The 17,909-nt window shown below is 42.4% G+C and overlaps 1 protein-coding gene across 8 annotated transcripts in view; it reads right to left on the reverse strand.

Annotated features, from left to right (window-relative positions):
- Window positions 1-17,909, reverse strand: part of mical3.L (microtubule associated monooxygenase, calponin and LIM domain containing 3 L homeolog) — a 168,153-nt gene that overhangs the window by 61,019 nt on the left and 89,225 nt on the right. For 6 of the 8 annotated variants that reach the window (XM_041585913.1, XM_041585917.1, XM_041585915.1 and 3 more), the window contains exons 6-20: window positions 17,604-17,759; window positions 16,708-16,808; window positions 14,264-14,521; window positions 12,436-12,551; window positions 12,207-12,333; window positions 11,817-11,910; window positions 11,508-11,655; window positions 11,065-11,255; window positions 10,199-10,311; window positions 10,030-10,092; window positions 8,460-8,636; window positions 7,225-7,299; window positions 4,638-4,727; window positions 3,415-3,468; window positions 1,671-1,778 (exon numbers count right to left, since the gene is read on the reverse strand). In XM_041585913.1, the coding sequence (XP_041441847.1) occupies window positions 1,671-1,778; window positions 3,415-3,468; window positions 4,638-4,727; window positions 7,225-7,299; window positions 8,460-8,636; window positions 10,030-10,092; window positions 10,199-10,311; window positions 11,065-11,255; window positions 11,508-11,655; window positions 11,817-11,910; window positions 12,207-12,333; window positions 12,436-12,551; window positions 14,264-14,521; window positions 16,708-16,808; window positions 17,604-17,759 (1,871 nt within the window). Of the gene's footprint in view, window positions 1-1,670; window positions 1,779-3,414; window positions 3,469-4,637; window positions 4,728-7,224; window positions 7,300-8,459; window positions 8,637-10,029; window positions 10,093-10,198; window positions 10,312-11,064; window positions 11,256-11,507; window positions 11,656-11,733; window positions 11,911-12,206; window positions 12,334-12,435; window positions 12,552-14,263; window positions 14,522-16,707; window positions 16,809-17,603; window positions 17,760-17,909 lie in introns of those variants that run through there. The other 2 variants (XM_018240908.2, XR_005966189.1) reach the window with 2 other exon arrangements.

The following is a 17,909-nucleotide window of genomic DNA, read 5'->3' on the forward strand; positions in this document are numbered from 1 at the left end:
TGGTCTTGTGTTATGGATAATGCCCTAATGATCGGCACAGCCGCCCACAGACATGAACTCACAGTAAAGTCTGGTTTTTAGGGAACATCCAACGCTTCTCTAACATTGCAGAATTCCCTTACAAACAATGAGGTCAATGCTACCCTTATTCTATTTCCTCTCCAAATCACCCTCACATTCCTTCTCCTCCTGCCTCTATTCTCTCATCCCCCAGACTGGGCCCACAAGCAGCACTGGGCAATTTAACCCCTCAGCCTTTGCCTGCCTCTGTCCCCCACTACATGGCGCTAAGCTGTCAAATCAGAAAATGACTAATGTTGCTTTTTTTCCCCTCCAGGAGATAGAAATGTAATTACTGGATAATTACATCTACCCTGACTAACGGCCCATTGCATACCTCCCAACTGTCCCTTTTTCGGAGGGACAGTCCCTCTTTTGACAGCTCAACCCGCAGTCCCTCATTTGTACTGGAAAGTCCCTCTTTTCTCTGCACTGAACAGCCAGAAAAGGAAACAAAGTTTCTCACTTAATTGGCTTTTAGCAGAGAGCCCAGAACAACTAACAGGTGCAAATAAGATACTTTGTAACAATTTTGAGACACAAAAACACAGTTTAGATAAGGAGAAATATTTTCAAACTTTCATAACCTGCCAAATTTTGTAAAACAAACATGGTAATTAGGGGGTGTGGCCACAGAAAGGGGTGTGGTCAAAAAATTGCTGCGCTACATGCGGAAAAAAAATTTTTGTCCCTCTTTTTACTTCCAAAATGTTGGGAGGAATGGCATTGGCTAATGACGTGGAAGGGCCAAGAAGGCAGGTTTCTAGACAGGCCCGGACTGGCAATGTGTGAATTCAGGCAAATGCCAGATGGGTTGCTGTAAGGTGCCATAGAACGTTACTATTTATTGGGCCAGTGGATTGTTGTTCGGGCCTCTGCGCGGGCCGTCCGGGCCTCTGCGCCTTTGCGTGGGCCGCCCGGGCCTCTGCGTGGGCCGTCCGTGCCTCTGCGTTGGCTGTCTGCGCCTTTGCGTGCGCCGCTCGGGCCTGTCTGGGCCTCCGCGTGGGCTGTCTGGGCCTCCGCGTGGGCCGTTCGGGCCTCTGCGTACCTGAAACACCAGGGCCTATTTTGATTCCTAGTCCAGACCTGTGTAGAACCACCTTTGGAAACTGTCCCTTTCCTGTTCTCAGCTCAACTTCATGCAACTCACAGGCTCTCCAACTACAGATATGTAGAATCCCAAGACATCTCTATAGTGTTTCAATCTACTGGGTGCCTAACCCCTAGAGGGGGTAGATATCCCCTCACTACCGAGGACCTAGAGTGCCTCTTTGTTCCCAATTACAAATGAGGAAGAAATATCCACCATTAACTCTATGCCCCCCCTCCCAATAAGACCCCAAGAGCTAACGGCTTCCCAAAAGAATGGCACAAATGAGGGAACACACCCCCCCTGCCTACAGTTTAAAAACTGCATAATTCCCATATAGAAAAATAATTTTAAACAGAAAAACCACCCGATGTCTTGCATTAAACTTGAAAGCTTTAAGCCGTTTACTGGTGCCGAATCCATGTGAGTGAAACATGCCAAAGCCAGCGAACACGTTGTTACTGTATAACAAGAGCCGTGGGAATACAAAAGCCACACGTTTGCACGAGGATCCTGCTACCTGTCGAAGGGCATCAGACGAGGGGGACGAAGGGCGGTCAGAGGAGCGCTGAGCAAGGGTCTGCTGCCATTGGTCAACTGGAGAGCGATGGACAGTCTCAGACTGAAGCTGGATAGTGGAGAATGTGATCAGGAAGGAAAAGTGATATGGGTCTCTTTGGGCCAAGAGAATGTCTTATTAATGTTAGTTGTTGGGGCGAAAGCTGCACGGATACATAGCAAGAATAAAAAGTTAGGGGGTGATGCTCAATTTGTACTTGGGAGGGGAAGGGAAATAGGGAAAGTGGCAGTTTACGGAGAGCTTCATAGATCCACTGATCCACTGATCCTTATCAGAAGAGGACTTTGTGGTCCATACAAGGAGGGGTGCTGCATGGAATTATACCTAGAACAGGGTGATCTAATGTGAACGGGTGTTGTGGGTGGCTGCACCAATTCCTACAAGTAGGGGACCTTCTAGAGCTGTATCACAAAGGGGAGAGCTTTACTGATCCATAAAAGGAGGGGAGCTGCACTGAACCAAAACAAGAAGTGAATTGCACTAATTTTTAGGGATGCACCGAACCCCCGAGTCCTTCTATAAAGATTTGGCCAAATCCCCGAGTCCTTAGAGAAAGATTCGGCTGAATACCAAACCGAATCCTAATTTGCATATACTAATTAGGGGCGGGAAAGGAAAATTGGGAAAACATTTTTTTCTTCCTAGTTTTGTGATGAAAAGTCATACGATTTCCCTTGCAGCCCCTAATTTAAATATGCAAATTAGGATTCAATTTTGGTTCAGCCAGGCACAGGAATTTGGCCAAATCCTGCTAAAAAAAGACTGAATTCTGGCCGATTCCCAAAACAAATCCGGGATTTGGGGCATCCCTACTAATATTTAAGTGGGGGTTGCATTATCCTTATCAGGAGGGGGCCCCATCAGGTGGGAACCTGCAATGATCCTTCAAAAGGAAGTAATAGGGCAGTGCGAATCATATTAATTAATCCCTGGTCCTGATACATCTGATGAACGTCTACTAAATGCTTAATGGAGAACTAAAGCATAATGTCGGTAGAAATGTTGTTTATTTTGTTGTGCTTCTATACCAGCCCAAGGCAACCAGAGCCCTTTAGCAGTAAAGATCTGTGTCTCCAAAGATGCCCCAGTAGCTCCCCATCTTCTTTTCTGCGGATTCCCTGCACATGCTCTGTGCTGCTGTCACTTACTGAGCTTAGGGACCCACTCACAATATACAGTACATATAGAATAGAAATGTCACAATATAAGGCTGATTAGTAATTAATACTCATAATTACTACATGGCAGCACAGAAACCAGTGCAATTAGCATCAGAATTTAATAATCAGCAAACCTGTAGCATCAGCTTATATTACAGGGGAAGCTCATTTTCTGCTGGATAATTAGTGACGAGCCCTAAGCTTAGCTTCTCAACAGCCAATCAGAGCCCACTGAGCATGTGAGTGTCACAGACACTTTCCAAGATGGTGACCCCCTGTGACAAGTTTGAAGTCCTGGATCATTGCTGCTATTGACAAGCTCAAACTTTAGCCTCGTGCAATAAGTTCAGTATATAAAATATGGCATTTTTAGCAATTCATTTTTGGGGTTTAGTTCTCCTTTAAGTCGGCTGAAAGGGTGTGCAAAAATGGTGAGAATGTTTTTCCCCCAATACAGTGAGTCCCAACAGCTTTCCCCGCATCAGTTGTGTGTTAAGCAAACAAGCCAAACCCATGCTCTTTACCCTCTCCAGTGTGGGACTCTGCTCCCAACGGCTACTGCCGAGCACCAGGGTCGTCTGTGGACAGGACAGAGAGAGAAAGTAAGGGAGGGCGAAACAAAAAGTCAGTTCAGAACGTGGTGGAACAGTGGAGGCAAAGCGCTGCCGCTAAATGCAATGCCCATGGGCTTCTAGATACTTAAGCCAAAGCACTGGAAGCATCAGTGTGAAACGATGTGGCAAAAAGAGCCCCCCACTGGGGTAGCCAGTTGGCTATTAAGGCAAGCAAGTGTGATAATTCTGTGAAAGTCTCCTATAAAGCATACGAATGCTGTGCACAGCTGTGAGGACACACCAAATGCTTGTGCTTAACCTATGAAATAAACCCATAATCTATTGTGCAGACATAACACCTATTACTTTTCAGGCTGCAGCCTTTTATATATATATATATATATATATATTTTGTGCTATATAGCAGTTTGTGTACATATACATATATATATATATACATATACATATATATATATCACAAACTGAAGCAAAAGCTTCTACCGGCTCCACTTCACTTTGTATCCATACCCATGGCAAGGATATTTAAAGGGGAACTATTATGAAAATGAAAATTGAATAGAAGCTTCTTCATACGGAACTAAGAAACTTTCTAAATACAATCAATTAAATATTCTGCATTGTTTCTGAAAAAATCAAGTTTATGTTCACTATTCCTCTCTCAGCATCTGTTTCCCTTCATTCTGTCTTCATGCAACAGTTGGGTGTCAGATATTCATTGACAGTTAGATCTAATATATCTTATAGGGGGGCTTCCTTCCTATTAGAGCTCATTCAAATAACTGATTCCAGTACAAACAAAATAACTGCCTTTTGCACAAATTCTGCACGTAGAGAGACATGATGTCTGGTGATTTTAATAGAGTGAGCTCTAATACATCTTCTAGGCAAAAGGAGCCCCCCTATAAGATATAATGGATGAATGAATATCTGACACTCAACTGCTGCATGAAGAGAGAATGAAGAGTTGATGAGAGAGGAATAGTGAACATAAACTTGATTATTTCAGAAATGATGCAAAATATTTGGTTGTATTTAGAAAACTTCTTATTTCCATATGCAGAAGCTTATATTAAATTTAAGTTTCCCTTTAAGAGTCGGGATTAGAGTCCACAGATGGAGCCTTTAGGCAGCCACAAACAAGTGTGCTGTACACCGCATGCAGCCCAAGTCACCTGCAGCACAGGGGGAGGCACAGATGTAGACCCCGCATATAAGGTGATGACCTTTTTAGGGCAACTCCGTGGTCGTTGGTTATCCCTGCGCTTTATTAGGGGGCAAAGGGAAAGTGAGAGAGACAAGGATACAAGTAATAGGCACACACACTCACAGACATCACAGAGTAAAGGGAAACTAAAACTTCTTTGGTTTAATTCATGACCCCCTAAAGGAAAAAGATGGCAGTTTCAACAAAACCACTGAATGATGACCACGCTAGGTGCTGTCCCTGTTGTCTACTTCTGCCTTGACATGAACATTTCCTTGAAGCTGAAATCCTTGGACAATTGTATAAGCTTACCACTGTCAACTTAGGGTCCGAGTGCTTATACCCCAGACCTTCAGCAATGGGAAGTCAATCATGGAAAATTATAATTGTAGGCAGGCTCCAATCTGGAACACCAAAAAGTAGAATCCAGGAGCCCAAAGTTGAAAGGGTGGTTCACCTTTAAGTTAACTTTTTAGTATGTTATAGAATGGCTAATGCTAAGCAACTTTTCAATTGGTCTTCATTATTTATTTATTTTTTATAGTTTTATGATTTGCCTTCTTCTTCTGACTCGTCCCAGCTTTCAAATGGGGGTCACTGACCCCATCTGAAAAACAAATGCTCTGTAAGGCTACTTTTTTTTTTTTTATTTATTTACCTTTCAATTCGGGCCTTTCCCTATTCATGTTCCAGTCTCTTATTCAAAGCAAGGCATGGTTGCTAGGGTAATTTGGACCATAGCAACCAGATTGCTGAAACCGCAAACTAGGATGCTGCCGATTAAAATGCTAAATAAATTAAAAACCACAAATACAAATGTAAATTGTCTCAGAATACCACTATCTACAACAGAATAAGAGTTTATTTAAAGGTGAACAACCCCTTTAAATAGTACAAAAATTGGTTTTACTTTATGTATAAAAAAGAAAAGTCTACATAATGTACAATACATTTTTGTACTATTTAAAACGTTGGGCTCCTGGATTCTACTTTTTGGTGTTGCGGATTGGTGCCAGGCTATAATTATAATATAATATAATTATCATATGTTCTGAAATGTTTACAACAAGCTAATTGCCTCCAGGCCCGGACTTGCAATCTGTGGGTTCTGGAAAATGGCAGATGGGCTGCTGTAATATACCATAGACAATAACGAGGGCTGGTGGGGGTCTATTTATGCCTCTTGTGTACCTGAAATGCCAGAGCATTTTTAAGAACTCAACCCTGAGTGCTATTGCAGCTTACTTAGGATTGTGGACTGTTTTGCTTAAAGGGATACTGTCATGGTAAAACGTTTTTTTTCATTTAATAGTGCTGCTCTAGCAGAATTCTGCACTGAAATCCATTTTTCAAAAGAGCAAACAGATTTTTTATTATATTTAATTTTGAAATCTGACATGGGGCTAGGCTAGGGTTGCCACATTTTGCAAATTTTTTTCCCGGCTGGTGGGGGGTGGGTACAAAAAGGGGCGTGGTGTGGGTGTGATTGGGGCGGGCCAAGGGGTCTTTTTAAGGGTATTACAAATTACCGGCAGCTACATTGCCGGTAAATTTGTAATAACGGCCCCGGCCTTGGCAGGTGTTTTAACGGCTAGGCCGGTAAAATACCGGCTGGGTGGCAACTCTAGGCTAGGCATATTGTCAGTTTCCCAGCTGCCCCCAGTCATGTGACTTGTCCTCTGATAAATTTCAGTCAATCTTTTCTGCTGTAATGCAAGTTAGAGTGATATCACCCCCTCCCTTCCCCCCAGCAGCCTAAAAACAGAACAATGGGAAGGTAACCAGATAGCAGCTCCCTAACACAAAATAACATCTGCCTGGTAGATCTAAAGGTGGCCATACACGGAGAGATCTGCTCGTTTGGCGATGTCGCCAAACGAGCACATCTCTCTCCAATATGCCCACCTTGAGGTGGGCAATATCGGGCTGATCCGATCGTGTGCCCTAGGGCCCAACAATCGGATCCTAACGAACGGGAACGGGCGGTCGGATCGTGGGACCGCATCAACGAACAGATGCGGCCGCGATCAGACGGGATTTTTAGTCCCATCCGATCGATATCTGGCCGACTTTCTGGGGCCCCCATACACGGGCCAATAACCTGCCGACTCGGTCTGTCGGCAGCTTTTATCGCCCCGTGTATGGCCACCTTTAGAACAACACTCAATAGTAAAAGCCAAGTCCCACTGAGCCTGATTCAGTTACATTAAGTAGGGGGAGCCAGCCAGAAAGTAGTTCCATCCTAATGTGCAGGCACAAGTCACATGACTGTGGCAGTTGGGAAACTGACAATATGTCTAGCCCCATGTCAGATTTGGAGAATTGGATTTCAGTGCAGAAGTCTGCTGGAGTAATACTATTAACTGATGTGTTTTGAAAAAAAAAAACATGTTTTCCCATAACAGAATCCCTTTAATAATTTAGAATTAAAGCGCTGGAAAGTTCAGCAGAACAAGGGCCACAAGAATCTCTTTGATAGACACATTATCAAAGTGCTTTCTGGACACACACAGAGCTGAGCAGCCCCATACTAAAATAGTAAATCTACTTGTTACCTGTTTCCACTTAGGCTCAGTCTGCCTGTGGGAAGCCTGGTTTTGCAAGCGCTCCTGATAGGGAAGGATGGGTCTCTTGGGGAGGCAGCAAAGCCATAGGAAGGAAAGGGGAGGCACGCAGGAGAATACAGATGAAGAAAATGGCAAAAAGAAAAGGGACAATGGAAAATAAAACAAATTAACCAAAATGCAAATAAAAGGTGGAAAATAGAATATAGAAAAGTTGACACAAATGAGAAAAAAAATCAGGTTGATACAGTTCTGGAACTGGTTTCTGTCAGAACCAGGTAAACATTTCAGAGGCACATCAAGCAGCTTGGATTAAACTGTCCTCCGTAGGGGTATACTGCAACAGACTGGAACAGAGGGGCTGTATGTGCCCGAAACAGAACTCACTGCATTAAATACTTGCCGTTCTAGACACAAGCAGCAATGGCCTATGCACAATAAAATATTACTGCCTATTATTTACAGCAAGGGTTTCCAGAGTGCCTTTGTTTGCAGTGGCCAGAGACAATGGCTCCCTGTAACGTTATTATGTCATTAAAGAAGGAGGACAGGCTAAAATTAAGTAAGCTTTATCAGAAAGGTCTATATAAATACACCAGTAAACCCTCAAAGTAATGCTGCTCTGAGTCCTCTGTCAAAAGAAACACTGCGTTTATTTCCTTCTATTGTGTACTCATGGGCTTCTGTATCAGACTTCCTGTTTTCAGCTTAAACCTCCAGGGCTAGGGCTTGAGCATGCTCAGTTTGCTCCTCTCTCCCTCTTCCACCTCCCCTCCCTGCTGTAATCTGAGCCCAGAGCTATGAGTGAGCAGGGAGAGACTCAGGCAGGAAGTGATGTCACACACTTATATGGCAGCTGCTATCCTAAACAAACAGAGAGCTTCTAGAGCTGTTTACTAGGGTATGGTAAAGCATTCTGCTAGTGTTATAGCTTCCACTATTGTAGCTTATCTATTGGAAATAAACTGCTTTGATAGCTTTCCTTCTCCTTTAAGGAGCTTGTCTTAATGTGGGCATTTACAGGCTTATATTTGCTACCAACTAAGCCCCTCCAGGATAAGTCGGCATATTACTTGCCCATGCATGGGGAACACTCGAAGGCCTGGAGAAGGCCAATTTCATCCAGCACATGATGGCCAATTAAGACCTAGTTTAACATTATTACAAACAGATTATTATCTTCCCCATATCAGACAATCTTTATCTCCCTTCCTCAGACATGTTACCTGCTTGCGCAGTCCGGCATTGGGGGCTGGGGCGTTCTCCTCAAACTTGGCCAAGAGTTGAGTGGCCATCGATTTGACTTTGTTTTGGTTGCTGGCAGAAGCCGTCTCATTCCGCCTTTCGGCCATGGCGCTCACCAACGACGGCTTTTCCTCCCGCTGTGTTCGGGGAGCTTCCTCCTGCAATAGGTTCATTTAAACAAGCGTAAACATTCTAAATATGGTTTATTGCAACATAAGGAGAGAGTCAGGGGTTTGAACAAAGCAAAGGATAAAGTTACAGGGAAAATAAACAAAATGTTCTAAATACAGAACATGCTAGCACCAATTTTGGTTTTGGAATAGTTAATTATAGCTGAAAATGAAAACCACCACGATAAAAAATGTAAATATTCTAAATATGTCCAAGTTAACTAGTAATTAGCATTGTTACTTCATTATAAAGCAAGTGCTATTTTAAATTAGAAACATCAGAAGTTACTGAAAAAAATAGCTGCGGGCTATACAGGGAACTCTGAGTATCACTCATGTATTATAAGGGATAATGTACCCCCTACTGTAAATGATAAGTATATTAGAAGTCACTGAGGGGTTCTATGACCATATAAAGACACAAGGCTGCAGGCTGAGTTATACAGGGAACTCTGAGTATCACTCATGTATTATAAGGGATAATGTACCCCCTACTATAAATGATAAGGATATTAGAAGTAGGGATGCACCGAATCAAAATAGTGGATTCGGTGCATCCCTAATTAGAAGTCACAGAGGGGTTCTGTGACCATATAAAGACACAAGGCTGCAGGCTGAGTTATACAGGGAACTCTGAGTATCACTCGTATTATAAGGGATAATGTACCCCCTACTGTAAATGATAAGGATATTAGAAGTCACTGAGGGGTTGTTCTGTGACCATATAAAGACACAAGGCTTCAGGCTGAGTTATACAGGGAACTCTGAGTATCACTCATGTATTATAAGGGATAATGTACCCCCTACTGTAAATGATAAGGATATTAGAAGTCACTGAGGGGTTCTATGACCATATAAAGACACAAGGCTGCAGGCTGAGTTATACATGGAACTCTGAGTATCACTCATGTATTATAAGGGATAATGTACCCCCTACTATAAATGATAAGGATATTAGAAGTAGGGATGCACCGAATCAAAATAGTGGATTCGGTGCATCCCTAATTAGAAGTCACAGAGGGGTTCTGTGACCATATAAAGACACAAGGCTGCAGGCTGAGTTATACAGGGAACTCTGAGTATCACTCATGTATTATAAGGGATAATGGACCCCGCCTGTAAATCATAAGGATCTTAGAAGTCTGAGGTTACTTGAGGTTACTTCTACATTAAGATTTATATTGTCAACCAAGTGGAGTAAAGCTTTTGTTGTCCAACAGCTGAAATATAGTCCAAAGTTGGGTACCCTAGTAAACTACTAAAAACTTACTTAAAATGTTGGGAACATTAACCCATATAGGGCATGCATGATGTCACAGACACATTACTTGTGTATTTTACTCTGAAACAAAGGTATTTGTACACAGGTCTTTTTACTCACATCCTCAGACAGACTTGTTTTCCTTCGCTTTCCTGAGGCATCAGTGTCCTTTTCCTTTTTGTCCTAGAGAAATAAAGAGAGAAGGAAAATGAAAGCACTGCAGAAATTGAGAAATTTTGGCAAAATCTGTGTTTGTTGCTAATGAAGGCCATTGTAACAACCCACAAACCTTGGGAGTGCGTTTCCGAGAGATAGTCTGCCCGAGTTTGCTGAGAAAAGAGATGGGTGACTTGGTACTTCCCAGCAGTGCGGCCTTCTCATCCGTGTACTGGTTGGCATCCTCTGCAAACACAAGACACAGCATTGTAATTAATGGGGAAGTGACGGGAGGTGAAAAAGAAAATATGACCCCATATCAACATTTTAGATCAGGGGTCGCCAACCTTTTTTACCCGTGAGCCACATTCAGGTCTGTGATTGGCTATTGGAAGCCCCAATGTGGACTAGCAGCCTACAGGAGGCTCTGTTTGGCAGTACTTCTGTTTTTTATGGAACCAAAACTTGCTTGCAAGCCAAGAATTCAAAAAGAAGCAACTTCTTTGAGGCCACTGGGAGCAACATCCAATGGGTTGGTGAGTAACATGTTGCTCACAAGGCACTGGTTCGGGGATCACTGTCATAGATCAACAACCCCGATCTGCCCCAACCATGCCTAGTTGCAGCAAGGCACACCTTCCACTCCACTTCCCAATTAGCCACACCCTATATGGATTCCTTAATTTGGAATTGTTCTACATACATAAACATGGAGGGTATTTAAGTCCAGTTATATAAGCTTTCAGCACTATGGCAAGTACAGGACATACTATATGAAATAATATCATGGCTAAGAGCAAAGGAAGCACAGCAGATGAGGTAGAAGCAAAAATAAAAATTTTCACCCAATATTTCATTCACTTTGAGTTTCATGGTAAGGTTCCAGGTGTATCTAGAAGGGCAAGGGTCTTCTCACTAAATAACACTAAATAACACTGGTATTCAGTCTGGGCCCCCAGCCATCCAGTTTAGGATCCACTACAGTAACAGGATTCATACCTGAGTCGGATTCCTTGAACATCTCATAGAACTGGCTGAGATAAACGACCATGGACAACTTGTCCGGGTCCCCCACAGAAGCCATTTCTTTCCCGGTCATGATGGGCGAGATCCCCAGCTCCCGCTCGGCAATATCAAAGGCCAGCTGGTTGTTCTTCTCCACGTCGTGTTCATCCAGAGAGTCAAAGTTTCTGAGAAGGGACAAGGCAATATCATAAGGGGAAGAGAGAGATGCTCTGCGAGATAAAGCAAGGACACCATCACTAAGAAGTTTTTGAAGCTCTAGCGACTGTGCACCTTAATGAGCCAGGCCAGAAATTTAAGGCAACTTTAGTACAAAATGATTTTACTATATTAGCTCGACCAGGCCCAACTTCATTTACTTTTGATTATTACATTGCATTATATATACAGTCAACTGAAATAAACCTATGGTTCCTTACATGAGCTCAGGGCGGTACCGATGGATAATGGCACACAATGCCAGGCCACTCTTCCAAGACATGGTGAGGTCGGTCACATGGATTCCGGGGTAACCCTCCATCTGCTTCTGGCACCATCCGAGAAGTTTACTGGTGCGGGCTACGACCTCTGCAAAGATAGGGAATAATGTCATAATGTCTATAAAAGTGCATTATTGGAACCTTAGCTTCAAAAAAACTCAATTACGGTAAGTGTTTCGGCACCAAGGTCCACCTTGTTTGTCATAGTTTCCAGCAATGATAACAGCCCAGAAAGTCATCGGAACTAACCATTTCTGCCCAAAATGGGTGTCCTTGAGTTCACAGTGTTCCCAATATCTATGTTTGGATCCTTCAACTCACTGGTATTGTAAAGGTGACGCACCTGTAAGGAGAAGGTAAAAAGAAAATCCAAATAAAATCACCAGGAAATGAGGGGATAAGTTTTGCATGTACAAAAAAGTACAATAGCAATATTGAGAATAAAGCTGGCCACACATGTCTAGATTTGTTTGGGCTATTAGGACAATTTAGATGATGATGCCCAACCATCTGGGCACATCCAGCTATAGTTGGACTCACATGGCATAGCTCTGCAGTCTTTACTCTAGAAAACAGAAATGTAGGTAAATGTGATTGATCAATAGCTAGAAGAGTCAGAATAATGTTAAAAACGCTTACTTGGCTGGGTCGGAGGAACTGCAGGTTGACATTGGGATACCGAGTGGTTGGATCGACGCTGTAGTGGTTGAAGTTCTTGCTCACATTTTCAGGGGTGGTTTGAGGGAGCAGCCTGTATATACTCTCTCTGAAAGCAAAACGTGTGATGAGCAGAAGTGTTAGTAAGTTGAAGTAGCTACATACATAGTGATTTTAGAATTAGTGCAACCCCATTAGGATTGCTCCTCACCTTTCTGCTAGCACCTCCATGGGGCTGGCGCCTTGAGACCAGCTTCGTACCATCCATGCGGAATCCATTGCAGCTAGAAACCCCCGTGCAATGCCGGTTCCCATGGGCCAGAATGGCTACAGAAAAAAAAAATACAAGAATGAAATACATTCCATTATACACTGCAGCAAAGTGGTTCTCTATCATTTATTTCATAATGATTTATAATGTATACATCTGCTTTGATATATGAATCAAATCCTAGGTTCAGTCATGCACAAATTTGGGTTAGGGGGGTTTTCTAAAGGGGAGCCTCCACATTGCTTCAGGAGCTTTGCCTGAGCATTTTGGATCATCACTTGGTTATTGGGAACCTGAAGGACACGGGGCTCCCTGATTGGTGTTGAATTAACGCAGAAACGGTTATTCTTGTAACTACAATCATACAAAGAGAAGTATATCTATTTAATTCTATTCTTAATTGTGTAGGCTTAATCATTGATCATGCATATTTTATTATGTGTTATTAATACAAATTATTAATATGAATAAAGGTTCGCCCCTTTATTACACACACAAAGAATGTGTAGCCAAAGAAGTGCTAAGACTTGTGGGTAAAAAAAAAAAAACAATTTTGGCAACGAGTTATGGAATCTCAACTACAAATAAAGGTGTAAAATAAAATGCTCACAGTGCTCCTTGTAAGGCAGGCGTGGAATCTGCTCCACTCAGCAGAAAACCCACTAGAAAACATCCAAGTTATGCCATGCCAAATGTCTGCTGAAACTGACACACAGGCTTAAAGGGCAAGTATCACATATCTGTACATGTGTCAAATACTTAATACTGGCCCAGGGCCAGCAGTCTGTAATCTCTCAACAGCTTCTTTTTGATATCTCACAGCCAGGCCTGGACTGAAAGTCTGTGGGTTCTGGCAAATGCCAGAGGGGCTGCTGTATGATGCCATAGAAAGTCACTATTTAGTGGGCTGGTGGGGGGCTGTTTGGGCCTCTATGTACTTGAAATGGCAGGGCCTATTTTGACTTCAAGACCTGCTCACAACCAACTAATAGAAGCAGGGGGGTTGGGAAATAAGGGGTCAAAGGAACAGTAACGTGTAACAATAAAAACTGGGGTAAATTGATGGGCTGTGCAAAATAAAAAAATTTCTAATATAGTTAGTTAGGCAAAAATATAATGTATAAAGTAGGGATGCATCAAATTCAGGATCCGGTTCGGAATCGGCCGAATCCAAATCCTAATTTGCATATGCAAGTTAGATGAGGGGAGGGAAATCGTGTGACTTTTTGTCACAACTGAAGGAAGTAAAAAATGTTTTCCCATGCAAATTAAGATTCGGTATTTGGCTGAATCTTTCGCGAAACGATTCGGGGGTTCGGCCGAAACCAAAATAGTGGATTCAGTGCATCCCTAGAATAAAGGCTTGGAGTGACTGGATGTCTAACATAACAAAACAGAACACAACTGCCTGCTTTTCAACTCTCTAACTCTGAGTTAGTCAGCGACTTGAAGGGGGGCCACATGGGACATAACTGTTTGCCATTGATCCTCAGCATTCAGCTCAGATTAAAAACAAGTCATGGCCCATGTGCCCCTCCCCCCAAGTCTCTGATTGGTTACTGCCTGGTAACCAATCAGTGGAAAGCAAGAGAGCGGCAAAGCAGGAAGTAGTTTTCTGGCTTTTATGTTAGACATCCAGTCAACCCAGCCTTTATACATTACATTTTTGCCTAACTAACTATATTAGAAACATTTTTATTTTGCACAGCCTATCTATTTACTCATTTTTATTTTTACACTGAACAATTCCTTTAACAGAATCACTGACCTCCAGAAGACTGTCTCCAACCAATGCCACCAGCAACCTCTGGCTGTTCCTTTCCCGCACGAGGGCTGCATTCTCCGAGGCGTACATACAGGTAAAGTCAAACATGGCCACATCCGGCTGCCCATAGTGATTTATGGCAAAGTCCAGCGTGGGTAGTTGCTGATTGGTCGAGAACCTGGCGGCTTCTGTGGCGTAGTTCAAGAGGGCTTCTTGATCCACATTGGCACGGGAAAGTAACAGCTCTGTATCAGCATAGTCCTATTACAGGCAGAGGAAATAACGTTAAACAGGCAAAATACTAATACAGGTATGAGACCTATTATCCAGAATGCTTGGGACCTTTCTGTAATTTGGATCTTCATACCTTAAGTCTACTAGAAAATAATTTAAATAATAAATAAACCCAATAGGCAGGTCTTGCTTCCAATAAGGAATAATTATATCTTCGTTTGGATAAAGTACAAGGTACAGGTATGGGACCTGTTATCCAGAATTCTCTGGACCTTGAGTTTTCAGGATAAGGGATATTGCCGTAATTTAGATCTTCATACCTTAAATCTATTAGAAAATCATGTAAACATAAAATAAACCCAATAGGCTGGTTTTGCTTCCAATAAGGAAGGATTAGGGATGCACCGAATCCACTATTTTGGATTCGGCCAAACCCCCGAATCCTTCGCGAAAGATTCAGCCGAATACCGAACTGAATTCGAATTTAAGCATATTAGGGGTGGGAAGGGGAAAACATTTTTTACTTTTTTCTGACAAAAAGTCATGCGATTTCCCTCCCTGCCCCTAATTTGCATATGCAAATTAGGATTCGGTTCGGCTGGGCAGAAGGATTCGGCTGAAACTGAATCCTGCTGAAAAAGGCCGAATCCTGGATTCGGTGCATCCCTAATAAGGATTAATTATATCTTAGTTGGGATCAAGTACAAGCTGCTGTTTTATTATTACAGAGAAAAAGGAAATTATTTTTAAACATTTGGTTTATTTGGATAAAATGGAGTTTATGGGAGACGGCCTTTCTGTAATTCAGAACTTTCTGGATAATGGGATTCCAGATAACCGATCCCATACATGGGATTTTGCAGCAGGGATCTCTGGGAAGGAAACAAAACTTGTAGCAAGGATCTCTATGACTTGCTGCAGGGATCTCTGGAAAGCAAATGGGAGCCACAGCAGGGATCTCTAAGAAGGAAACAGGACTCTGTAGCAAGTATGTCTGGAAATGGTATAGGATTTAGAAGAAGGGATCTGTAGGATTGACATGTATGAAAGAGGTCAGACTGCAAATGGATGTTAGAATGCGACCGTAAGCATAAATAGAGAGCCACATTCCCATATTTGATGAACTCTGGTAAACTGAAAGCTTGCTTTCCTATTATTATTATTATCATCATCATCATCCTCATTTTGCAGTTATATATTTCAAAACATTCATGCCAAGATCTGCTGCTCTGGGCAGGTGCATGAACGAGCCTGGGTGACAAACTGGGTCACCCATGCAATAAACCAAATGCGGACGATTGTTTAGCCCCTAGGCCACCACTCTTTAAAGGAGAACTAAACCCTAAAAATGAATATGGTTAAAAATGCCATATTTTTTTATAGTGAACTTATTGCACGAGGCTAAAGTTTCAGCTTGTCAATAGCAGCAATGATCCAGGACTTCAAACTTGTCACAGGGGGTCACCATCTTGGAAAGTGTCTGTGACACTCACATGCTCAGTGGGCTCTGATTGGCTGTTAAGAAGCTAAGCTTAGGGGTCGTCGCTAATTATCCAGCAGAAAATGAGCTTCCCCTGTAATATAAGCTGATGCTACAGGTTTGCTGATTATTAAATTCTGATGCTAATTGCACTGGTTTCTGTGCTGCCATGTAGTAATTATGTGTATTAATTACTAATCAGCCTTATATTGTGACATTTCTATTCTATGTGTACTGTATATTGTGAGTGGGTCCCTAAGCTCAGTAAGTGACAGCAGCACAGAGCATGTGCAGTGAATCAGCAGAAAAGAAGATGGGGAGCTACTGGGGCATCTTTGGAGACACAGATCTTTACTGCTAAAGGGCTGTGGTTGCCTTGGGCTGGTACAGAAGCACAACAACATTTCTAGTCTACTTCATTTGTTAGGCTTTAGTTCTCCTTTAAAGCTACAGCCACACCAGTCCGATTCTCAGCCTGCGGAGACCAAGGCTCTGTGTGCCTGCATCCATGTGACTGGCACCAACCTGATTGATATCAGGCAGAGCTCCAATCAGATATCGGACAGCAAGCTATCATTTTAACCTTCAAACAAAAACAATAAGACACCCCCTCAGTCTGGAGTTGCTGAGCCAAACTTGCTCACGTACGGGCAGTTTCCCCTGGGTTTTCTATGCTATGATAGGAGCAGAATGTGTTTATCTAATGCTGGGAGAAAAGAGAGTAAACACTGACCTGCAGGATGACTCCCTTCTCCAACAAGCTTTGTTTCTTTGCCGTCATAACGAAGTAGTGAGTGTCATCTTTATAATAGACAATGTTCTCCAGATCGATCCCTGAGACAACAGAATGGAATAACATCATTGCAAATTCCTCATTTCCAAGAGCATGGGGTGCTGGGGAAATTCCAAATGCAACCAAAAAGTGCAGTGCTCCATTATTCATACATACATTACACGTCTTGGGGAAAGATATATATATATATATATATATATATATATATATCAGTAAATTATAATGGCATATACTTAGGAAGAAAAAGAAGAAAAGCTACTGAGGCAGTTTATTGTCAATACATTAGCCACAATAGTGCAAGCTGTAACACTTTATTTATTCTGTAGAATGCTTTACCATACCTGAGTAACAGCTCTAGAAGCTCTGTTTGTTTAGGATAGAAGCTGCCATATTAGCTTTGCGTGACATCACTTCCTGCCTGAGTCTCTCCCTGATCACTCATAGCTTTGGGCTCAGGGAGGGAGAAGGGAAAAGGGGAAGTAGAGAGGAGCAAACTGAGCATGCTCAAGCCCTAGCCCTGGAGGTTTAAGCTGAAAACAGGAAGTCTGATACAGAAGCCCATGAGTACACAATAGAAGGAAAGAAATGTGCTGTTTATTATAACAGAGGACTCAGAGCAGCATTACTTTGAGGGTTTCTTGGTGTATTTATATAGACCTTTCTTTCTGATAAAGCTTACTTAATTTTAGCCTGTCCTTCTCCTTTAATAATGGTTTCTTTATATATCTTTAACTAAAATAAAAAGACTTTAGATGCCATTGGAATGCTGGGAGTGGTAGTCCAACAACATCAAGGAAAGCTCCTCCCACCAAACCGCCACTAGACAAGGTGCTGACCTGTCGCCTCTCGCAGATCCTGAAAGAACTTCTGGTTGAAAATGAAGGCCACTCCGCTGATCTCCTCCACTTTGGCTTCAGCCGTCGTGTGACGGTTGATGAAATTGGCCGTGATTGCAATTGCCAACTTTCCACGAAACTCTTTCCGCCGGAAACCTGAACAAATTAGAAAATTCAATGATTTCAATTTGAAAAAAAAAAAAAAGCCATTGGATTTTCATTCTATCAGACAAATGTCGCCAGTTAGTGGTCAAATATATATAAAAATCTTCAAACCTGCACAATCTTGAGAAAGGTCTTAATGAG

Source organism: Xenopus laevis, chromosome 3L (assembly GCF_017654675.1).
Source record: "Xenopus laevis strain J_2021 chromosome 3L, Xenopus_laevis_v10.1, whole genome shotgun sequence".
Classification (NCBI taxonomy): Eukaryota; Metazoa; Chordata; class Amphibia; order Anura; family Pipidae; genus Xenopus; species Xenopus laevis.